The 25,359-nt window shown below is 41.6% G+C and overlaps 1 protein-coding gene across 1 annotated transcript; it reads right to left on the bottom strand.

Annotated features, from left to right (window-relative positions):
- Positions 1-9,065: 9,065 nt before the first annotated feature.
- LOC109221087 lies at positions 9,066-9,692 on the bottom strand. The gene is made up of 2 exons (XM_019385547.1): positions 9,431-9,692; positions 9,066-9,385 (listed from the first exon to the last, which is right to left on the bottom strand). The coding sequence occupies exons 1-2, from the start codon at positions 9,690-9,692 to the stop codon at positions 9,066-9,068; spliced, it is 582 nt and encodes a 193-aa protein (XP_019241092.1).
- Between the last annotated feature and the right edge of the window lie 15,667 nt (positions 9,693-25,359).

The raw sequence follows: 25,359 nt of genomic DNA on the forward strand, positions 1-25,359 counted from the left end.
TTTAATCAAGTTCCATTATTAGCATGCTGTAATCGGCCCTTTCTATTCTGAATTAATGTTTTCTTATGAATTCTGTCAGTCACTTATTATGGCTTATGAATCCTAAACCCCCGTCCCCAAGGTTTTTGGTATCTGTGGTTTGTTTAGGGCATGACAACATTGGACATTGCTGTACATGACCCAAACCTGATCCCCTTGGGATCATAACCTCCATGTCCCCTCTATATGTTGTGTGTTCTGATTGGTTTATAGGCATGCCAGCACCTTCTATTGCTGTCCATGCCCAAATCTGATCCCTGCCTAAGGGTATATGCTCTTTGCAATATATTCCCAAACCCCTGACCCCTTTGTATGAAATTATGAACTCTGTGCTTTACTATTACTGTTTTCCCATCATCCCTTACCCCTTCCTTTCTCCCTTCAGTTTTTAAATCTCTATTCCTGCACTTCCACCATATTCTTAGACTTAAGTTCTGCCCCTCTTGTGTGAGCCTTGCCTTGGGATCCATGAGCTCCCTCTAAACTTGGACATATAAGGGCTGGCCCTTCCACACTGCACTCATCTCTATCTGGTTCTATGAACCTGGGTGTAAGCACTGCTCGGGGTCCCTTAAGACCCTTAGGGAACTTTGACACACCCAGGTCTGAGAAAGACTTTGAAGCAAGTGGTATTTGAGGTGTTTTGTTCCATAACTCATAGAGGAAGTCAGAATCAGGCTTCCTATGGTTGTATTTTCCTTCTTTTTTTATTTTCTTGATGTAATTCAGCAACTGGTCTGTAATAATTTGTAATAAACATTTGGGGTCGGCTAGTGGAAAAGGGATGGGTAATTATGCATGCTCAAGGGTAGAAAACATGCCCATAGGATTTGTGTTCTGAATGATTCAATTCTGCATTTAGAAAGCATGCCCATAGGACTGGTTTTAAATCCTGCGTGTTCAATTCTGCATTTAGACACCATGTCTATAGGATTCATTTCAAATTCTGCACGTTCAACTCTACACCTAGATAACCTGCCTATAGGACTTGTTTGAAATTCTGCACGTTTGTTACCACTTAGACACCATGCTCTAGGATCTAAACGGTTATAAGCAGATATCATGTTCATAATGTTAAAATCAGTATTTGATAGAGATCATGCCAATAGGAATTCCCAAGTAAAATCCTGCTTGTTTCCATTTCGCGTAGATATCATGTCCATAGGAATTAAAGTCAGCAATAATGGATATCATCGTCTATAAAATCTGAAACCAGTTTAGCTTGTAATCAGCTTAACTCATATTGTTCTGAACCAGTTTTAAACAACTTACCCTCCTTTTATTAAGACGGTTTAGCAAGCATGCCTATAGGATCTCGAATCGCTCGTTTTAAATTTGCTACTGCTTTGCCACACTCTGAATCAGTAATAGATACTATGTTCATAAGATCTCACCCCAAACACTTAGGCAAGCCTTAGGTAATAACAACAAATAAAATGGAGCCCGTTTTTGTTAACTAGTAATTGCTACAACCAGCAGGCAGGCCTGATTCAGACTTCTTATCTGAGTTATGTAATAAATTAGTCTGCTTCAACAACTTAAACTCCCCTTTTGCATTAGTATTTTTAGATTCAAACCTTTGGTTTTTGTTTGAGTCATGCTATTTGGTTGCTTTGCTTGAGGAGGTATACATGAGCCTTCAGTGTTTACGTGCTTTCCCTTTTAACGTGCTGTCCTATGTGTTTTGTATGTCGCCTTAGCTTTTTCACCTTTGAAACCTCAAAGTCAGCCTAATATCCCTAACCTTTAGGATTAGTAGTCCTAAGTGCCTCCGGGACTGATAGGAATGGGACGGGTAATAGCATGCAATAGTGGTCGAGACCAATCCGCGCTTTAGTACCTTAACGGGGTGGGAAGGGTAGATATGGATATGATGATTGGTGCGCTAATACCACGTGTAGCCCCTCTTTTGAGGAGTGATTACCAGGTATTGCATTGATGTGATCCATATTATAAATAAACCTAGGACCCCCCCTCCCCTCTCGTTCTTTGCCTTTAAAGCATTATAACTTATTGTCAAAAATCAGCCTTTTAATGATTGCTCTTCCAAACTATGTTTTACTTTCAAACATTTATGTATTAAAATCCCCTCTTATTTGAGCCTTATCTGTTTATATGTTAATTGCACCAAATTCATAAAGAACTGTCTAGCCGGGAACCACACTAGTGGATCCTGAGGGGTGCCTAATACCTTCCCCTTAGGATAATTTCAAGCCCTTACCCTATCTCTGGTTATCAAAAAATATAGTTGAACCTAATAGGTGTCCTAATGCACCCTAAATCATTAGGTGGCGACTCTTCAAATGCAAAACCCAGTTCCCAAGGAACGAGTTTCCCTATACCCAAATGTCATAAACCCGATTCTCCCGATGCAAAGAGGGAAAAAAGGGGGCGCGACAGCATGGCGACTCTGCTGGGATTTTTAGGCTTTTACCATTTCAGATTATTCTTGTGAATTTGTACCTCTCTCTATGCGCAGTTGTCTGTTTAATTTCCTCTAGCATTTAATTTCTTCTTTAAAAACAAAACTGACATGTCTCCCTTGTTTTCTTTCCTTTATTGCTTTAAATTATGAAACTGCTGTATTTATCGCTTCCTTAATGTGCAAATACATGTCAACATGATTTCTTTTTAATTATTGCATAATCATGCTCAATATCATACTCCACTGGTGCCAAACCAATGCTATAGCAACGCTTATAATGAGTGGTTGCGCTCTTCCTATATCATTACCCCCTAAATTCGGAAAGGCATATTTGCGGTAAAACCAGTCGATCAATGGTGTAGTCGACGGTTCCGTGCCTTCCCCTTGAGTTGTTCGCTCAAGGGTACCAGTCTGAAATCCCATAGAAACCTTACTCTATTTAAATTGTGCATACATCATGGTCAAACCTAGCCGGGTCAGTTATGTTGTCCACATAATAATCCTTTAAGATAGCCTTGTCCAAAGTCCATTGGGTTTCCTAAACCCAAACGGACGTCACCACGTTCTGTGCATTTATTTGGAGAAATAAATGCTTCATGCTAATTGTTGATATTAAATAGTCGAGTCTGGTAAGGGTAAGGGCCTAACCTTATTTGTCTTGCAGAAGATGAGGCATGAAGTCCCCAGATTCGGCATGGTCACCAAAATCCACCCAAGATTGCTGAGTTGATGGGAAGATTTGCATTCTAGTGACAAAATCTCAAAAGGGTTGAAGACTGTCAAGAGGCTGAAGGGACCGAAGGCGGACATCTAGCCAAGACCTACCTATTGCTGGGACTTCGCGAGTTGGGGAAGCTGTTGACGGAGCAAAGGATGCCGAATCTGGGGAGGGTCCTTCTGGGACCAAATAGACAGGAGTTTATCTTTCCGCTTTATAAAATGTAATAAGGCCAATGGCCATTAGTGATTTCATTTCTTGTTTATTTAGTGTCGTTTTGGGATTCGTCTATTTTTTATCAATAAAATGAAGCATTTAGCATTCTAAGTTCTCCTGTTAGAAACTGTGCGTCCACCGGACTGTATAGATAACCGGGTTCTCTATGAGTTTCCACTGAAGATACTAATGACCCAAACTGTATAGCGATCTGGTCCTATATCAGTTCCCACAGTGGTAATTACTGAACCAGTGTGTAAATAAGACAAAGAATAAGTTCCCACTGTGTAGTGAACCAGATTCCCTATAAGTTCCCACTGTAAGCAACAAACTGTAAAATCAACCAGTAAAGGGAATCAGGTTCTCTAAATGTTCTCGTAGTAGCTCGACAGTAAGTAAAGAACACAGAGGATTTTTACGTGGAAAAATCCCGCACAAGGGGATCAAAAAACCACGACCTACCTTGTAGGCTTTTAACTTTACTAACTTGTAATCTTACCTATTACAAGCCACTTTACAATGCTTCCGATTGTAAAGACTTCAACTAACTTGTAATGCTCTCATCACAAGCCACTCTACAACTATCCTAGTTACAAAGAATTTGACTAACTTGTGGTGCTCTCACCACAAGCCACTTTGTCACTCTACAGTAACAAAGGATTTTCACTCTAACTTGTAATAACACTATTACAAGCCACTTTATAACTCTCTAGTTACAAAGACTTTACAACTTGACTAACTCTAGCCAAGACACAAACTTGGAGGGTTTGTGATTTTGGGTTTCCTGAAAATAGCTTCTAAGAAAGCTAGATAGGAGTTACAATGAAGAACAAATAACAAAGACTCAACAACCTAAGGACTTAAGATATCTTCGATCTTGGATAAGGTCCTTGAGGTTGAAGCAGCTTTGTTCTTGAGAGAGGTTGTTCGTGCACTTGAGAGAGTATTTCCGCTTCTGGTTTTGCAAGTCTTGGTGAGGAGGCCTTGTGTCTTGCACCAGGTTTATATTACAAAAGACATCTCCTTAGTGATGTCAATTCACAATGGTCATGTCCAATCTTGGTTAGTAAGCGCCCCTTTCTCAATGGGAAGTGACTGCCGAACTGTCTGCGGAACTGTTGCGTGTACAGTTGCATGCAGTCACTTTCTGCAGTTGCTTTCCAACTGTACTGTTGACTTTTCTTCTGTAAGGGGAACACCAAGGTATCAGGTCCCTAATCTGGTTCCTGTGATTCTGAAGGCACACTACCCAGATTATCTTGAGTCGATCAACTTGAATGATTATACCAGGCATGCTTCAGGTCCTTCATCTGGTTCTCTCATGAAGTAAGGTGTTTTACCTTCCTTGATTGTGTTTATGCATGTGTGACATTACTTACAAAGATGTAAGCAAGGTAGGTAAAGAGCCTTCCACAGAAAGTTGACTGCTGCGCTGTTCTTGTGCAGTAGCGTGTGCAGGCAGCAACTTTCCTGCTGGAGAGTTGACTTCATACAGTCTCCTCGGGAACTGGTAGGGACCTGTTATCTCAGCTTTCCTTCCGCTCTTCCTTACTTGAGTCATTGCTATCAGCTTTAAGTACCAGATTCTTTTCTTTATTTGGTTCTCTTCTTTCACTGTCTATCTTCCTCTTCATCTCGTAGATCTTCAGATTTCCAACCAGCTTTTCTATGGTTAGCTCCTACAAGTCTCTTTGCTTTCCCAAGGGCTGGATCCCAGCCTAGAACTTTGTGATCTCAAGGTCTTGTAAGTGTGCAGCAGGTTCCTTATATGGTTCTGGACGGTAAGTTTGTTAGATCATCAAAACACAATGTAAAGTACTTGTGCCCAAGGTACTTGTAACCTTTCAATTTCCCCCTTTTTGATGACGACAAACTTAGAATTGATATTCCCCCCTAGAACCAGATCTCCATATGGTTCCCCCTACAAATCAGCCATATTCTCCATTAAAAACCTACAAATCAGCCATATTCTCCATTAAAACCGAACCAAGGAGCCGATCACAACTGGTTCCTCAAGACTGTTTGGCAAATCATCAAAACTCAAAGTTCCATAACTTATCAATTTCCCCCTTTTTTATGATGACAAACCCAGAATTAATATTCCTCTTGAGAACCAGATTCCTCACATGTTTCCTATGGATCAGACCTATAATCAACATTTTATCAGCAACGTTCCCCCTAAGAAGCAGATCTATCTCTTGAGAACCAGAGAACCAGATTCCTCATATGTTTCCCTGCATTATCAGCAACGTTCCCCCCTGCGAAGCAAATCCATCTTTCATGCATGTTGACACCTATATAACTTCCCCCTTTTGTCATCATCGAAAAGAATAACAGAAGTACTACCAAAAAGAAGTTCAACAACATTAACTCAGGCCACTTGGGCAACACAGCATAAACAATAACAAGAACAACAAGTGAATGTCAGTGCACATCATAGAGTGATTGCCCATAGTGAAGTAATGATAATAAAAGCACAGTAGCTTCAATCAATACATAATATGACAATTTAAACAACTGAAGTACCAATGTCATCAAATATAGGGATCAGAAAAGGATAAGAATTCAAGGGAATTTGGAAGGAGTGAAAGACATGGATCACTGGGCAGGAGGAAAAGTAAGGGGCTAAGGCCGTGATGAGTTTGTCCATTCGTTCATTTACTCTCCTTTGATCAATGATCATTTGCTCTCTCAGTTACTCCACCTTTTTCCTCAATCTTTCATTCTCACCCTTAAACTTAGCATTCTATTCTGCCAAGGGTCCTTGAGGACCAGGTTCTCAACCTATCTGAGTAGATTAAACCATCAATCAGATCACCAAGAATCTCCCCAAGCTTTGTCTCATCAAGAACATACTCAGTCCCATGCACATATAGCATCATAGTATCACGTAAAACATAGAAGTTTTTACTTCTTCTTTAGAAATATTGGGACTTGGAGGAACAAAGAGGTGATTCTATCTTTGGAACTCAACAATGTTGAGAAGTTCCTCCATTTTTAGCCAATATTAGAGACAACACTCTGCCTTACAGCACCTTTTGAGACTTCAACGTCTTCTCCTTCCAAACCTAATGGCTTAATCTTTTGCTTCTGTAAGGAACCAGGTTCCTCACTTACACTACCCTTTCTATCCCTGAGCAACCATGTCTTCCTCTTCTTGTTCTCAATCTGTTTATCCTTATCATCTGTTGCATCTTTCTCAGCTATTTTTTTGTGTAAATTCTTTCTCACAGGAAAAGATTTCAGTTCATTCTCTAATCACATCAGCAGCTCACACCACTTCACCATTAATCAGCCTACTTTTCATCAATCCTTTTTACTGATCAAAAGTTTGTTTATACACAGAACTTAAGGAGAAAAAGATCATCATTAAAATTAACTTTATGAGAAGGACTCGAGGGATCAGGTCCCTTATTCAGTCCTCACATTTACCAATTTCTCCATCCTTCAAGGCTTCCACAAATCTAGCAACAACTTCAGCCTCACACTCTAGGATGTTAGATCTGCCCTGTTCCCTTTCGGTTAAACTTCCATCAAAATCTACCAAAGAATTCTTGGGGTTTTGATTCTGATGGAGTTAGGTTTTTTTGGAAAGTGAGAGAGTTGGGCTTACATCAGTTCTGGCATATTTGGAAAGAAGGATTATTCTGAGACAAGGTTGATTTTTGGCTTTGAAGAAAAGAATCGGCTTTATTTGGGTGTAAGATAGAGAAGTGCCTTTTTGGGGCAACGGGTCAGTTTAGAAAAGGTTTAACATTTTGGACTTCAAAGGTTAGGAAGAGAGGCAGGAGAAAGGCAGAAACAAATTGATGACATGACACTTCAGCAGCTTAAAAAGGCATATAAGTATTGAAGAGACTACTAACCTGAGTCACAGGAACCAGGTTCCGTGACTATTTTTGAAAATTTTGAGCAAAGACTCCTAGAAGTGCAATGTCATTCTTACTTGTTTTTGTCCTGAGATTGCCATATGTGTATACCTGTAACAGTATAGATTTGAGTTAGATGTCGCCGAAAAACACTTTTTAGCATTGTACCTTTCCTTCTTAACATAGCCAATCATCGAGGGACCAGGTCCTTAGTTGAGCTTGATCATCCCCAACTCCAGAAAATTTCTTTCAAAATGTTCCCTGCTCAGGGCCTTGGTGAAGATGTCTGCTACCTGATCCTTCGTCTTCTAGAGCTTCATACAAACCAGAACCTTTTCAACATTGTCCCCCAGAAGATGTGCCGCTTCAGATGTGCAATTTCTATCCACCAGATAGCCTGCATAATCAGCGTCAGCATAACCAATCAAGTCAGAGTTTTCAACCAAGGGATAGTAGAGAACCAGGTCATGCATCCCTTTGAGATATCTTAGGATTCTCTTGGCAGCTTTCATATGAGATTCCTTGTACAACATCCACAACTTTGTTTTCTGCTTCAGTTATTGTGATTGAGGGACCAGGTTCCTCTATATCGGCTGGAGTCTCATCTTAAGTTCTCTTTCCTCCTTTACTTGGCATCCTCATAGGTCCACATAGATCCATATGGAGGAGATCAAGTGGCCTTGAGATGCTAACTTCCTTTTTGGGCTTGAAAGAGGATCTGACTTGCTTTCCTCTTACACATGCATCATGCGCCCTGTGATCCTTGAAGCTTGACTTAAGCAGACCGCGAACCAGGTCCTTCTTGACTCATTTGTTCAGCAGCGTGAAACTTGCATGACCCAGCCTTCTGTTCCATAGCACAGCATTATCATTAACAGCACTTAGACAGCTAAGATCCCCTTCACAAAGTATGCATTTTTCACTAAAGTGGGGAAGAGACTTCCCGATCCTTCCAACTCCAAGAATGTACCCGTTCTTGCCATTTTCAATGGATACACTCCCTCCTTGCAGGGCCTTCAGTGAAAGGAAATCATTTGTTCTTCCAGTTATGAGCTTCGAGCAGTCGCTATCCATGTGCCACTGTTGACTGCTCCTTTTCACTGTTCCCTACACACTTAAGTCAATGATTAGACTTAGGAACCCAAGCCAGCTTGGGTCCCTTATAATGATAGAACGGGCGGATCAAACATCTTTTTGCCCATGCAGGCAGCACATATTTTCTTTTCAGGGAACCAGGTTCCTCATCAGTACACCTCTTTTCAACAAAAACTCTATTTTTCTGTAAAGACTGAATTTTAACTTTACAAGAGTCCTTGTAATGACCAGTTTGACCACAGTGAGTGCACAACCTATTATCAGCCATAGTTACATACTTCATATGGTGATTATAGGAGGTTTTAGCCTTTGGGAACCCGATGCCTTGCCTGTTTCCACCATTACACGTTATCACATCAGAGGACCGGGTCCATTTTAGTGACTTATCAAGATCATTTTTAACCCTTTTTAAGTCCTCCTGAAGTTGTCTATTCTTTTCAAGCTCAGCAACAAGACTTGTTTTAATTTTCTTAAGCTCACTCTCAAGCTCAAGTTGAGCCTTTCTAACCACTTCTTCTCCCTCAGTGTTGTCCATCCATTTTTTTGTTTGTTTTTTCAGCAAGTTGTGTTCTCTAATTACTTCTTCCATTTGTTCCCTTAAATCTTCAAAGGAAACTACCATATCTTCCCTTTCTTGCTCAGTAGTTGCAATTTTTTCTACTAGAGTGTTCTTTTCTTTGCTAAGGGTTTCTATGGTTTCCTTCTAGTCATCAACCACTACCATCAAATCATCTCTAGACTGTTCAGCATCTCCCAGCTCTATGATTAGGGCATCTTTATCATTAACAAAACTATAATATGTATCAATTAGAACATTTGCTAATGACATCAATTTTTTCGAAGAGTAGGACTTCAGATTTCTCTGAACATCCCTAAAAGTTGCCTCATCATTGTCATTCTCTTCATCCTCATCGGACTGAGCCGTCAATGCAAATAATGAATCAAGTTCCTTTGCTTCATTTTGTACTGCCATCATGGAGCTGCTTCCTGCATCTGGTTCCTCTTCTGATTCACTGGAGGAGTCTCCCGAAGCAGCAAGAGCTTGCTTCACAACATTGTCAGCTGAACTTTTTTGGCTGAATAGTTTGTCAGGAACCAGGTTCCTTTTTGCTACTTTGTCAGAGTTGTATTTGTAATGCTCTTGTTTCAGAAATGGGCAGTCTTTGATGAAGTGTCCAGGCTTTCCACACTTATGACAACAATCATTTCCTTTGGAATTCCTGCTGGAGCTTCCTTTCTTTGGGATCCCACCATTTTTGCGAACCATCTTATGAAATCTTTGTGGTCTATTAGTTGATTGACTTTCCTCAAGGTTTGGTGGAGCAGCCATGTAGATCCTTTCTAGGTGTTAACCTTTTAGAAAGAACCCGCTCCGATACTAATTGTTAGAAACTGTGCGTCCACCAGACTGTATAGAGAACCGAGTTCTCTATGAGTTTCCACTAAAGATACTAATGACCCGAACTGTATAGCAATCTGGTCCTATATCAGTTCCCACAATGGTAATTACTGAACCAGTGTGTAAATAAGACACAGAATAAGTTCCCACTATGTAGAGAACCAGATTCCCTATAAGTTTCCACTGTAAGCAACAAACTGTAAAATCAACCAATATAGGGAATCAGGTTCTCTAAATGTTCTCGCAGTAGCTCGGCAGTAAATAAAGAACACAGAGGATTTTTACGTGGAAAAATCCCGCACAAGGGGATAAAAAAACCACGACCTACCTTGTAGGCTTTTACTTACTTATAATCTTACCTATTACAAGCCACTTTATGCTTCCGATTGTAAAGACTTCAACTAACTTGTGATGCTCTCATCACAATCCACTCTATAACTATCCTAGTTACAAAGAATTTGACTAACTTGTGGTGCTCTCATCAAAAGCCACTTTGTCACTCTACAGTAACAAAGGATTTTCACTCTAACTTGTAATAACACTATTACAAGCCACTTTGTAACTCTCTAGTTACAAAGACTTTACAACTTGACTAACTCTAGCAAAGACACAAACTTGGAGGGTTTGTGATTTTGGATTTCCTGAAAATAGCTTCTAAGAAAGCTAGATAGGAGTTACAATGAAGAACAAATAACAAAGACTCAACAACCTAAGGACTTAAGATATCTTCGATCTTGGATCAGGTCCTTGAGGTTGAAGCAGCTTTGGTTTTGAGAGAGGTTGTTCTTGCACTTGAGAGAGTATTTCCGTTTCTGGTTTTACAAATCTTGGTGAGGAGGCCTTGTGTCTTGCACTAGGTTTATCTTACAAAAGACATCACCTTAGTGATGTCAATTCACAATGGTGATGTCCAATCTTGGTTAGTACATGCCCCTTTCTCAATGGGTAGTGACTGCTGCACTGTCTGCAGAACTGTTGTGTGTATAGTTGCAGGCAATCACTTTCTGCAGTTGCTTTCCAGCTGTACTGTTGACTTTTCTTCTGTCAGGGGAACACCAAGGTATCAGGTCCCTAATCTGGTTCCTGTGATTCTGAAGGCACACTGCCCAGATTATCTTGAGTCGATAAACTTGAATGATTATACTAGGCATGCTTCAGGTCCTTCATCTGGTTCTCTCATGAAGTAAGGTGTTTTACCTTCATTGATTGTGTTTATGCATGTGTGACATTACTTACAATGATGTAAGCAAGGTAGGTAAAGAGCCTTCCACAGAAAGTTGACTGCTGCGCTGATCTTGTGCAGTAACGTGTGCAGGCAACAATTTTCCTGCTGGAGAGTTGACTTCATACAGTCTCCTCGGGAACTAGTAGGGACCTGTTATCTCACCTTTCCTTCCGCTCTTCCTCACTTGAGTCATTGCTATCAGCTTTGAGTACCAGATTCTTTTCTTTATTTGGTTCTCTTCTTTCACTGTCTATCTTCCTCTTCATCTCGTAGATCTTCAGATTTCAACCAGCTCTTCTATGGTTAGCTCCTACAAGTCTCCTTGCTTTCCCAAGGGCTGGATCCCAACCTGGAACTTTGTGATCTCAAGGTCTTGTAAGTGTGCAGCAGGTTCCTTATCTGGTTCTGGATGGTAAGTTTGTTGGATCATCAAAACACAAAGTAAAGTACTTGTGCCCAAGGTACTTGTAACCTATCATCTCCAAATCAACTTGTCGCTAGGCCTACCTCGGGCACAAAGAGGTCCCCAAATTACGACACGATTTACGTTCCCGCACTATGTGTTTAAATATTGCAATACTTCCTATAATCCTCACTAACTTGGTTACCTTTTTGTTTTTTTTTTACTTTTTGTTTTTATTCTCCTCCCCAAAGGTTAGTTCGTGCACTCTGGCAACATCATCCTATTCCACGACATCCAGGGGCCCTCCAACCACTCCTCTTCTTAGTCTTATCAAAAACAAGAACAACGGCAAGATGGAAGATTTGAACAACGTCAGAAAGGAGAATTCAACTGAATGGTTAGAGGTCACTAATGGTCATGGTACTCAGGAAAATGTATCCCAGCTTGAACAGAAATTGCTGAACTTCCAGGAAGAGCTCGACCAGGTTCAGATTTTGGCAAGCTTGTCATTCTCGCTCAGCACCCCAGATATCACCTTTCCCAATACTCAAAACCCTACACCACCTCAAAATATCGCGAAGCGACAGAATCATCCCACTCCTCATGCTGTTCCGCCAAAAACCCAATGCAACACCTGCCATAACTCAAACAATACCCCGTTACTTCTCCCAGAACTCCAAAACTCCACAAATGACCACTTCCACACCCACCATAACACCCCCATCTACGTGGAGACCATGCCACTCTCCGCCCAACCCATCTCAGGCACACCCGAGTCTGATGATAAAGACTTGCTCATCAGGAACCTAGCTGAAGAACTTAAGAAATTGACAAGCCGGATTCAGGCTGTTGAAGGAAACAAGGGAATTGAGGGGCTGAATTATGAAGATCTCTGCATACAGCCCGATGTCGAACTTCCCGAGGGGTACAAACCTCCGAAGTTCGAGATGTTTGACGATACAGGCGATCCAAGGGTCCATTTGAGGACGTATTGTGACAAGCTGGTTGGGGTAGGGAAAGACGAGAGAATCCACATGAAGCTGTGCATGAGGAGCCTAAAAGGAGATGCGGTGTCTTGGTACATTAGCCAAGATCCAAAGAAATGGTCAAGCTGGGTAGGCATGGCGTCCGATTTCATGGACAGGTTCAGGTTTTACACATAGAATGCACCGGATGTGTTCTATATTCAGAATCTAAAGAAGAAGCCCACCGAAATATTTCGCGAGTATGCTACTCGCTGGAGGTCCGAAGCTGCTAAGGTCAAACCTGCCTTAGAGGAGGAACAGATGAACAAATTCTTTGTCCGGGCCCAAGACCCGCAATACTTTGAACGACTAATGATGATCGAGAGCCACAAATTTTCTGACATTATCAAACTGGGGGAACGAATCAAAGAAGGCATTAAGAGCGGTATGGTTACAAACTTTGAGGCCTTGTAAGCTACAAATAAGGCCTTGGAGTCCGGTGGTGTGTCCAAAAACAGGGACATAGGAGCCGTGATGGTTGCACAAAGGACCAAATCTCCTATCAATTACCAAACCTACCCAACACCTCCACTCACATATCAGCCCACACCGAACTATCAAGCACCCTCACCACCCGCCTATCAACAATCTCTGCCTCCCATATATCAGCCTGCTTCGCCCAGATATTCCCAACCCGCACATGTCTACCAAACTTACAATGCTCAACCATCCCACTATCAGTCACCTCCTGCCCGTCGGAACTTCCCTAGACCCCGACCAAATTTTGACCGCAGGCCTCCCAAAGAATATACGGCTATTGCTGAACCCATTGACCAACTATATGAGAGACTCAAAACCACCGGTTATGTCACCCCCATCCCTGCTACATCCCCTGAGAACCCTTCACAGTGGGTTAACCCAAACAAATCCTGTGCATACCACTCCGGCATGAAAGGGCACACCATCGACGAATGTCGTTCCTTGAAAGACAAGATCCAGTCTCTGATCGATAATAAGGTTATTGTGGCAAAGGAACCCGCCCCAAATATCCGCAACAACCCTCTACCGGACCATAAGGGCAGGGGAATTCACATGATTAAAGTGGAGAATGATTGGGATCCCGAGGGATCTATCGGTTTGATCGCAGAACGCGATGATCCAAAGAAACCAGCAGTTACTCTCAAACCCATCATAGTCCAGATCCAACCGTCCGAGGTCACTAAGGTAGATGTGTATATCCCTCTTGAGTTTGAGGCAGCGCCATCAGCAAAAACTCCGGCACTGTTTGAGGTTACAATTTTGACACCCATGGAGCATGTCCCATTTGAAGTGAAGGTAGCCGCACCGATTCCAGTGGCGATGACCACCATGCTGCCATTCCATACAAAAGCTATACCTTGGGATTATACAGCCGAGGCTAGGAGGAAAGGCAAAGTCAGGTTCGAAGAGACTATTGCAGCACAGGGTATGACAAGGACTGGAAGAGTCTATACCCTGGAACACTTAGCTGAGTCTAGTAAGCAAGCTTCCAACCGACCACTCATCATTGAAACAGGTCCAGATGACCTTTGGAGGAAGATACAGGCCAAGTAGTATTCAGTCATCGACCAGCTAAACAAAACACCAACGTAGATATCTATTCTCTCATTGCTGCAGAATTCCAAGACACACAAAAATTCTCTGTTGAAGGTGCTGAGTGAAGCCTACGTGCCAAGCAACATCACTGGCGGGAAATGGCTAATATGGTGGGACAGGTATTAGAGAGCCATAAAATCACCTTTTATGAGGACGAGCTGCCACCTGAAGGGCCGGGTAAACAACTAGAGCCTACATACTCACCGTGTAATGCGAGGGACTATTTTCATCACCAGGATCCTGGTCGACGGGGGTTTTCAACCTTAACATTTTGTCCCCTAGTAACACTCAAGAAGTTGGGCAAAGGGCTGCACGAGATAAAAGAAGGAGCAATCAACGTGAAAGCCTTTGATGGGTCTCAGAGGTCCACCATTGGTGAGATTAGCTTATGTCTGCAGATGGGACCAACCTGGTTCGATGTTGATTTTCAAGTAATAGATGTGCCCGCATCCTACAACTTGCTGCTGGGACGGCCATGGATTCACGCTGCTGGGTGATTAGGTCGCAGCGGACTCAACCTTAGGAAGAGTGGGCGCTAATACTTTTACCCAATAGTGGTATCGGGGTCAATTTCCACAGGGAGCTAGAAAGGGAGTTGGATATTTGTTTAGCCTAGAATTGCGTGTTTGCTTCTAATTGATCTTCTATCATTTTTGGGTTTTTGTGATTATCAACTACAATTTAACAACTACTAATTATAACTAAATTATGCGAAGAGATTTAATCTAGATTGTATGCAAGATAGAGAAAGGCACTAAGGTCGTGGCATTTACCTAGGTGGTCAACTAACGGGTAGAGATTCCTAATACGAGAATGATGATTATGGAGCTTATGATATAACCGTTGCACGATAGCACTCACTTTCACACCTCTCGGTAGAAAGAGTGATTTTGCCCAATTGACTCTCTCGAGACCAATTGGGTAGGCTAACAAACCAAGCAACTTAGGGTTCAAGTTGGGTAATCACTCTCTCGAGGTCTTACCCGTTAATTGGGACTACCATTCTCATGGGTCCATCCCAATTCCTTGTTGGGTTAACTTTGGAGTCATAGACACTCTTTCTCAAGAAGAGTCAAGACTCACTAAGCTAGACTTAGTGTTTGCAACCACCAAATCCTAGTTAAAACATAAAATCAACCCAAATATCAAACACCCAACATCATTCAAGCACTAAACAATCACACCCATTAATTACCCACACTAGGATTGAGCCACAACCCTAGCTAATGGGTTTAGCTAGCCATAATAGCAACAGAAATTAAAGAAGAAGTAGATAAAATCAACATAAAATTAACTAGGAAGTTAATCTACACGAATCCACGTTAAAACAAGATTAAAATGCCCAAAATAGGCTAAAACTTGAGTCTCACGAGTGCTGCTGCTATCTGATGTCTAAAACTTAACCTAGAAATAATAAAATATTCTATTTATACTATGCCAGAAAAATCGGACAAAAATACCCCTGCGGGGCTGGCGCGGACCGCGCATAAATGCAGCGCGGCCGCGTAGGGGTCTTGGCCTTCGATCATTCACTTCTGGAACTGGGGACGCGGACCGCACAAAGAAGTAGCGTGACCGCACAGGCTAATGAGCACGGACCGCGCAACACTGAAGCGCGACCGCGTAGACACCAGCGCGGACCGCGTAGAAATGAGCGCTGACCGCGCTTGGAAACTCCTGAAATGGGTGCTCTCTGAATCTCCAAGCGCGGCCGCGCAAAAAATCAGTGCGGTCCGCGCTAGGTCCTCCTGTCCCTACTTCAATGATTTTTGATACTTGAGCAGGTTTCACTCCGTTTTGAGCTGATTCTTGACTTTCGTCATCTAGTCGCTCAAACCTGCAATCAAGCACACTTTGTAAGCATTCTGGGTCTATTTCATGACAATTCATACAGAAGGCACAGGCAAGTATGGGAATAAAACGTGTTAAAATCACAGTTATCAGTACTCAGGTGACACTTCTCCTTTAGATCGATCCCGTACACAAGTATTCGCCGCCAAGTATTGACATTCGCTCCAAACCTGGCGAACCCTTGCTTCAGGAAACTGTCCATCAGGACCAATCTCAACCACTTGGATGCTAAGATCGTCGTCTTTCGGCACTATCTGGCATCTCCCGAGTTGCCTTAAAACCCGATACGGAGCATAAGGTTGAATGCTCTTAAGACCCATCAAAAGGAAGTGCGGCCCCGTTGCTGGCATATATATGATTTCATCAACTGGCAACCATCCAAATGTCCATTCTATTTGACTAGCGGTGAGGGACCGAAAGTATGATGTCCAGCCCGTGAATCCCTCGGGCAAGCTGATCCCCTTAATCCTTGTGTAAACTCCTCTATACATGTTTTCTTTGTGGACCCATAACTCAAGAACTGAGGACGATGGCACAGGTGTTCGGTCATTCACATTTGCAACAATAGATTGCACCCCTCGAAGAAGTCTCCCCCGGCTTTGCAGGCTGTAAGAGCGCGGAAGATTTCGGCTAATATCATGGGCGCAAGAGTGCTTTTGTCTTGAGTGAGTAGAGTACTGACGACCCCGGCTATTTTTATGTCAATGTTCCCATCTTTCCTCGGGAATACCAAGAGCCCCAGAAAAACCACCATAAAAGCAAAACGTCTATGCTCTTCCTATTTTTGGCGGTTTCCTTTGCTACATATCTTGTTTTTCGGGTTGTTGAACCCTCCTATGTGGCCATATCTGTGGTATATGAAGTGTGGAGTACAAAAGCCGTTCGCCAAATCTGCGTTGTGAACGGTCCTGCTTATTTTCAGGAAGTTTAAAAATCTGTGCACAGCTACAGTTCTCGGGGCAACCAAGTACTAATGCCTTAAAGGAACCTCATCTTTTCCGATGTAGCCGGCTATTTCCTCTAGTGTCGGGGTTAACTCAAGTCCGAGAAATGGAAGACGTTATGTGCCGTGTCCCAACATGTAACCAATGCTCTGATGATGTCTCCCCGAGGCACAATCTCCAACAAACCAGTAAGCCCTTTCAAATATTTTTTGACTTCATCTTGCCCTTCTCCTCCTAGGTCGTTCCACCACAGACGCAACTCCAAAGGGATTTTATGCATGATTGAAAAAGGTTCATTTTGAATCGTGCTCATCCTGCACATTTATTAAGGTGATTTAATCACTTATTTTGACCTAAAAGGGAAAAATGACACTATTTTTGTTCAAATTTCCAATTTAAAACAAACGGCCGGTTTTGCAGTTACGGCCTTTCAGCACTTCGGGGAGAAGATTTTAAGGGTGTGCCTGCTAACCGTTGAAACTGACTCAGGGTGGCTGTTCTTGCAAAAACAGCCTTCCGGTGCCCTTTTTGGGGACATTCGGCTTATTTTAAACAAGAATGGCGGCACCCGACTTATTCATGACGAAATTAAAAATTTTGGCATTTTTGGCTATTTTTGAAAAAGGGGAGGTTGGACCCGATGAGGGTTGCCTACGTATCTCACATCCGGTGAGAATCAAACCTGCGTAGTTCGGGCAAATAAAACTGACTGTTTTTTTAAAACAAGACTCTTTTTGTTTTTTGTTCGCAAATACACTATTTCTGAAAGCAAGATTCTTTTTTTTATATTTTCTTTTTCAGTGGCAGATAAACAAACTAAATTGAAAATAAAACTCTGTTTTGTTTTTCTTTTCCATTGGTAAGCAAAACAAAACTAAAAAAAATACTTTTCTTCTTTTTCCTTTCATTTTCTCAAAAATCTGGCAGCATTTCGGCACTACTTGGACATTGGTTTTTCTAATATAGGTAATTAACTATTCTCTTTTTGTTTTTCCAGTTTTTCCCAGATATTCAAAGCCGGTCAGCATGCGAGTCCAAAACAGATAAATGCACAAGTAGGATGCATCAGGATGGTCCATTATTCCGGGTACACCTGTCCTAGACGGACCCAACCCCTGTGTTGAGTCCCCTAAGTCAAAATGCACGTGATGCAAATAAGCGTTCCTACTAGGGATCCGACATGAGGTCAAGTTATTCTAAGTCCAAAACCTGGGTACATGTTCTAGACTGTGTACCCGAGCGGACAACTCGAGTCAAGGAGGGGGCTACGTACCGGGAACCAAAAGGCCATCCGGCTTAGTAACTTGTCCGGCCTCTTTCTTATTTCAAGGTATGACACTAACAGAATAGGGAGTCTCAACCAGTAATCACGTCCCCGGAGGTGAGAAGAGAAGGGTTTCGGCACAGTTTATATATACAGTTCAAATAATATCAAAGCGGTAAAGCATTTAGCACATTTAGCATGAAACATGTAGGAAAATCAGATAAAGACAAACATAACAATTATTCTAAGCTCGAATTCTTAAACCCTTTGAACCGAAATTCTGGGTTTGTATCCCCAGCAGAGTCGCCAGAGCTGTCACACCTCCTTTTTCTTACACCCGCAAGGGTGTAAAGGAGTTTTTCTACTTAAAGGACAATCGGAACAGGATTTATTATTAAGATTTCAGACTCGCCACTTGGGAGATTAATGGTGTCCCAAGTCACCGGTTGAATCTCGAACTGAGGAAATTATGACTCAGTTTAACAGTCCGCGATCCAGAAATCCGAGTAAGGAATTCTGTTAACCCGGGAGAAGGTGTTAGGCATTCCCGAGTTCCGTGGTTCTAGCACGGTCGCTCAACTGTCATATTTGGCTTATTTACCTGATTTTACAACATGTTTTAGTCTATGTGCTTTTTAACCGCTTTTATTATTATTATTTTAAAGGGGATTGCAACGTCGTGAAAATATGTCTCGAATCGCGTCACATAAATGCAACCGCAATTTTTGACACATTTTGACTTCGTTGGGATTTGAATTTAGGTCACATAAATGTGCACCCGTATTTAGGAAAGTAAAATTATTTAAAAGACGTGCCTAAAGTAGCTAACGTATTATTATCTTTGGGGAAAGCCGTGAAATTCGCTAAACGGCTCATCCCGAAGGCTAAGTATTTTTAGTATAAGCATTTAAAAAGGGCCCCGCAATTTGTTTGTGTATTTGGCGGGGCTCACCTCATTTATTATTTAAAGGTCAATCCTAAAGCAACTACAATTTTCTATTTATTTTGTCTCTAAAAATAAAAGAAGAAACCCTAATTAACTACCGTTGCTAAATGAACATTAACGAAATCAGCCCGGGCATAAGCTATTAGCACGATGGGTTTTGAAGCCAGCCCTTGGAAAAGGCATTGGACCATCCATATGACTGATCCAATAGAGATGCCTTTGGCACTTTGGGCTTACGATTGATTCATCCAAGTCTATGAAGAACAACCCAATAAGAGGTCCAAATTTTGATTGCAGGGGGGTCAAGTGGCATGGGCCTGTGCCAAGCCCAATAGCGGATACCAGTTTCATTTTTGGACTGGCCAACATCTTAACGGGCTGTTCAAATATGTATTTAAAACAAAGACCAAATCAACCAAATATTGGGTTAATCCAAGAAATAATTGACTTTGAAATTGATTTTTTGTTAAGAAGGATTTGAGGCACAATCAGTTAGGCTAATGGTCCAACGTAGCAGTCTATATTTGTTCCAATTTAATCCTCAGATCCATATGACACTATATTTGACCCTCTGTTAATTGCTCCTAAATAATCAGATGCCCAATTATTGATTACAACTGGGAAATATACATTTTCAAGGGCAATTTTACGCACAGAACATTTCCAATCAAAACTAACACAATGAATATTAGATATTTGCACATCAATGAATATCTAACTATGAACATGCGATAACAGGGATTTAATCATCCAATGTCAGCTTAATTAACTGTGCTTAAACACACACTAAAGTCCAACACAGCCCTAGATAATCGAACTAGTACTGAAAATCCATTAATCTTTTAACAATCCATTGACAGTCCATATTCTCATTAATACAGTTTGAATTATGGTTCAAATGAATCAGTCACACGAAAGTCTAAACTGAGCAAATAACAGTAAAATTCAGGTGCAAGCATATATTCCTTTATCATTTATACTTCGAACTTGTGGTCTACAGGTGAAGGCAATCTTCAGCATCATTTGAGCATGAGAAAATACCTGGATTACAATGAACAAAGAGGAGAAGAGGAGGATCAGCAACAATGTGTTGAATTAAAAGCAGACAGCATGTCACAACAGCTCAAAATCAGCCTCAAACCCAGGTTCAAAATGCAGACGAAATCCACCAAACCATATAACCAGCAAACACACCAAAACTCGACTCAAACGACCCAAATTCAACGCGAAATTGAAGCTAAGGAATTATAGAACACTCTCAGCAATCTAAAACACCCAGGAACAACTCGGATGAACCCCAAATCCCTTCAATTGCATTAAATCTTCAAGCACAGAATAGAAACAGAGAAATCTAAGCTAATTGTGATGCTAGGTGAGCTAAATAATCGAATTGAGAGCTGAACTTTTAAAATGATCAAAGGAAGATTAATGTAGTGATTTTTTTTTGGATTTTTGTAGATTTTCTGTTGTTTTTGAATTTTTTAGATCTAGGAGAAGTTTTGAAATTCAAATTTTAGCTAAAAAACTGATGGAAAATAGTGGGGTATTTTCAGAGGTTTCAAACTTGTGACTTAAGGCACTAAAGGGTGCCTTTTATTGGCCAAATGAGGGCAGCCCTCAAATTTTCTGTTCACACTCTTAGTCCCTCTTTATTTTCAGATTAGTCCTCTATTTTTTAACTTGTTACCCAAGTTACTATCCTAAAATTACTGAAATCTAACTTGAGCCCTGTTCTTAGAAGATTCTAGGGAATTCTATTCTAATCTACAACATTCTATCCTATTACCAAATGCCCAAAATACCCCCTGAATACCCTGAAATCACTGACCTTATCTCAGTAACGGTCCTAATGCTTGGGTGGCGGCGCCGCCGTGTGCGGCGGAGGTGGCATTAGGGTTTTCAAAATTCGAGGATCTTGGGTGAGATTTGAGAAAAATAGATTGGGGGGTTGGAAAGGGGAGGTTATGAGGAATATGTGGTATAAATTTGGTTGGGATTGGACGCCGGCCGCCGCCGTAGGCGATTTCCGGCGGTGGCAGACGGCGGTTCAGGGCGGAGGGATCAGAGATGGTTAGGGGGGCTCTGAGAGGGGGGTAGGGTGTTAAGACACTTATGTATTAAAACCTCATCAGTTCTCAACCGTTGGATCTCTTTACCTCGACGGCTGAGATTAACTGGAACCAAACGGTGTCGTTTTTTAGGGTGGGGAACATTGGACCGGGTTTAGGGTGGACTTGGGCCGGTTCGTTGGGTATTTGGGGTTGGATTTCATTTTGGCTGAACCAATTTGGCCCAAGTTGCACACCAGGCCTATTTTTCAAATTCTCAATTTATTTAGTTTTTCTTCTTTTCTTTTTGTATTTTATTTACTTATTTATTATTTATATTTTTTCTAATTTTTATTAAATGCCAAATCAACAAATAAAAACCAAATTGACTTCTAGAACTATTATTCAATTCCCAAATACACTAATTCCTAATTTAAATACAAACTAAGACAACTAAAAGTGTAAGTGCAAAAAGAACCATTTTGTTATTTTCTTCTTTATAAAGTAACCTAATTAATCCTAAAATAGGAAATTAAACCCTAAATGCAAATATCAAGTGTTATCTTTTTTATATATATTTTCCATTAATCAAAATGAACAAACAAAAATGCAAACAATTAACACAAAAATCCACAAAATTGCAAAAATAATGAAAGAAAATATTTTTGTTTGAATTTCTGGGAGTAATTCATATAGGGCAAAAATCACGTGCTCACAACCAATATGCCAAATTCAACTATGGCTAATCAATCTACCTTCTTCCAATTTATCCTTGATTGCCTTAGAGATAATACTAACTCCATCCAACACATAACATACTCCATCTGCACTCATCTTGAGTGACCTTGAATCATGAGACCATGCTGTCCCGAATCCCACGAACCACTTCATACCTTCCTTGCGCGCATATTCGCACCCTCAACTGATATGCCCATCCTGCTAATCCTGTTACGAATCTGAAACCTCTTCTCATTTTTCCTCTCAAGAGCTACACTGCGAGTCAAAACATCATAGAACATTCTGGGCCTCCACTCATAAGCTGCTGCAAAAGCTTGATTCTTAACTGTACTTATAGGCTCGAAATCATTAGGCACCGTACTTTACCCCTTTTGAATCCATTATGACCGTTACTAAGAGCCACCCGCTCTGACTTGGTCTTGAATATAATCAACTTCATAAATCTTATAACGCATGAATACCCTCTCGACGAGGCACCCGGCGGAATCACTTCCTTTGAAACCCGCATTTACACAAGGCATAAACCCTGAGTCCTTCCCCAAGTCTGAACATGGGCCAATAAGGCCATCGATAGCCCACCTTTAATAATTCCTTTGCTCAAATTACCACTTATGGCCTTTTCCCGTAGCTGAAACAGCTCATCAATATGCTAATAACCAGAAACCTCGCAAGTAGCTAACTATGCAACCCAATCATAAGCGGGGGAACTCTCCCACTTAGCTTGAAGCCATTATTTCACAAATCTGGAACTCACCCGTCCTCTTTATCTCTTATTGACATAACCTTGCGCAATCAACCGCCAAAATTCTCGAAATCTTTTTGTAAAACCCCCTTCTTATATTCTGACTCATCAAACACATTTGCACAACCGATCTCCTTGCTATATAACCGATAGAATTCTTCGCAAAAGCTTCGCCCGCCATGCGACCGCTAACCTGCTCACAGGGAATAACCCGCCTGTGGAAATCACTCCCCGATATCTTCCAACATTGCTGCACAAGGTGCAATCACTATGGCATCAATGACCCCTCCTGAGTCCGAGCTCACTCTCCAGCTGCACAAGTCCATTCACCCCTCGTGGACATCAATTGAATGCGCGGCAATATTCCTCCAATCCAAAGTTATGTGGCATCCTTTCTCCATTCACGAAGCTCCGTACTGTTATATCAAATCTCCTGCCGCATGATAGCCCATACTTCTAATTCATCCGTAGGCTTCAATCGCCAGCCACTATAATCCCAAATCATTCCAAACTTTCCTTAAGGTGCGAAATCATCCCACTGCAAAGCCCATATGCCACTCCGCCACTCTCCCACTTTGGGGAACTCATCCCCTTAATCGACTACTCGACCTTCGCTTCATACACCTGGCCTTTTTAGAATTTTTGAACACCGCCTGACGCTTCCCACATGTCCTTCGTCGTCCTTTGATATTCGGTGGCTGTCTTAAATAAAAATCTATCTTCGTGGCACTTGAACCCACAACTGCTGCTAACATTAAAACTTTCCGAAGGTCATCTTTATCGAACCGTCAACATTAGAAATACTGACTCAATCCTGAACCTCCGCACCCTGCGATATCTGACAGTTGTATCTCCAATACTATTTCACAATATCTTGTCCCAAAGGCGAATTGTAGCAGATCATAACACCGACAAACTTAGTACGTTCGATTAGGACAACGACACCCCATCATAGAAGAAAACTCCACCACGCTTGCAAATACCAAGACTCATTGCTTCCACCAGCCCACATCTGACCATCCCTAGTCCGCTTGCCTTTCCCCTGCCGGGAATAAAATACTGAATCTCTTGATTAAGCACTGAGTAAACCTCCCTTCAAGTCATTCACTGCCCCGACACATGGGCAAACATCCTACCATCATATCACTACTGCGGGACAGTCATTCATAGGCATCATGGCAACTTGTGCCTAGCCCCAAAGCCCTCAGAAGTACCGTTACTGAGCTGAAACATTAAAATATCCTTCCATAAGGCGACGATAATAATCAAATCAACTACACTGGGAGAAACATCCCGCACCACATCTGTAGTAGCATTATGCTTCTTAAATTCTCGATTTATAACAAGCGCTTTGCATCGCGTAATATTGAGTAGGAATGAATCAAAGGCATATGCCTACAAGGATCAAATCGCATGATAAAGAATCAAGAAGTGAAGTACTCCTAACAGTCCTGCAGCCCCCCGAGGATAAGTACAGACGTCTCCGTACCGATCCGCGAGGCTCTACTGGACTGCTCATGACTCGTGAGACCCTAGGAGCCTAGTGCTCTGATACCATGTTGTCACGACCCAAAATCCACTAAGGGTCGTGATGGCACCGGACACCATTGTCAGGCAAGACAACAACCAATAACTAGAAACTTCTTGTTTTAAACTTAAGGGAATCGTTCCTTTTATACATTTAGACAACAAGTAATGGAATTCATTGAAATAAGAATAATGTCTTTAACCAAGTAGATATTTAACAGTCCTACAACCATCCCAGAACTTGGTGTCACAAGTGCATGAGAATCTACTGATAAGGAAATAAAATACAACATCCGTCCAGAATACAGTGGACAGGAAATAAATACAATGTACTGAAAAGGGCTATACTAGCTGCGGGCCGCCTCGAATAATGCAACTCACCTAGCCCCCAAATCATCTGTGCTGCTACGCCCAGTAGGCCACAAGAGTTACATATACCTGTGCAACAAAAATGCACAGAAGTGTAGTATGAGTACGAAAACAACGTGTACTCAATGAGTATCCCGCCTAACCTCGAAGAAGTAGAGACGATATGGTCGACTTCGACACTTACTAATGGTCCAATAGTGAGGTCAGTAATACACTAAATTATGAATTTCTATAAGCATGATTTTTATCCAAATAGGAGGAAACAAATAAACAATTAATTCTTTTATAGAAAATTTCCAAAATTCCTTTTTTGTAATTATCCAAATAATTTCAAGCCATGAAGAGGCAATAATAACTTAATTAAGTTCAAGGCAGCAATACGAGCATGCGCATACCATGTCGAGGCGATGGCCCGATCCAACAGAAATGTAAACTGTGCACTTGCCGAGGGTCGACGGCGCGCCTATAGAAGCATCTATTTAATCTGCCGAGACGTTCGGCCCGTTCCAAAATAAACACATAGAGACACTCATTCGAGGAGCCAACATGGGGCAATTATTCAAAGAAAAGCCAATTCTCTTTTAACAATTTAAGAAAATGAGGTTTACATCTTGTTAGGAATTCATTTACTATTTTGAGGTAGTTTAAGCATTTCAACTATTCATAAGATTACAGATATTCAAAGTATAGCAGCTTTTGGGTCCTACACTACCCGGACAATAACATAATGGTAGCTACGCACGGACTCTCGTCACCTCGTGCGTACGTAGCCCCCACAAATAGGAGCAAATATCCAATTAATTCACCTGTGGAGACATTACCCTCTCACAAGATTAGAAAGGAGACTCACCTCGCTCCGAAGATCCATAACCGCCATTCCACGCCCTTCCGAAGACTCCAATTGATGCACCACGTTCCAAAACTAGCTAACGGTTACGCAA

The sequence above is a fragment of the Nicotiana attenuata genome, unplaced genomic scaffold, assembly GCF_001879085.1.
Source record: "Nicotiana attenuata strain UT unplaced genomic scaffold, NIATTr2, whole genome shotgun sequence".
NCBI classification, from domain to species: Eukaryota; Viridiplantae; Streptophyta; class Magnoliopsida; order Solanales; family Solanaceae; genus Nicotiana; species Nicotiana attenuata.

Bases quoted from the DNA above. Each gene is read 5' to 3' on its own strand.
- LOC109221087 (XM_019385547.1), bottom strand. From the start codon at position 9,692: ATGGCTGCTCCACCAAACCTTGAGGAAAGTCAATCAACTAATAGACCA. The intron at 9,386-9,430 runs GTTCAGCTGACA...CTGCTTCGGGAG, and splicing joins CAAACTATTCAGCCAAAAAA to ACTCCTCCAGTGAATCAGAA.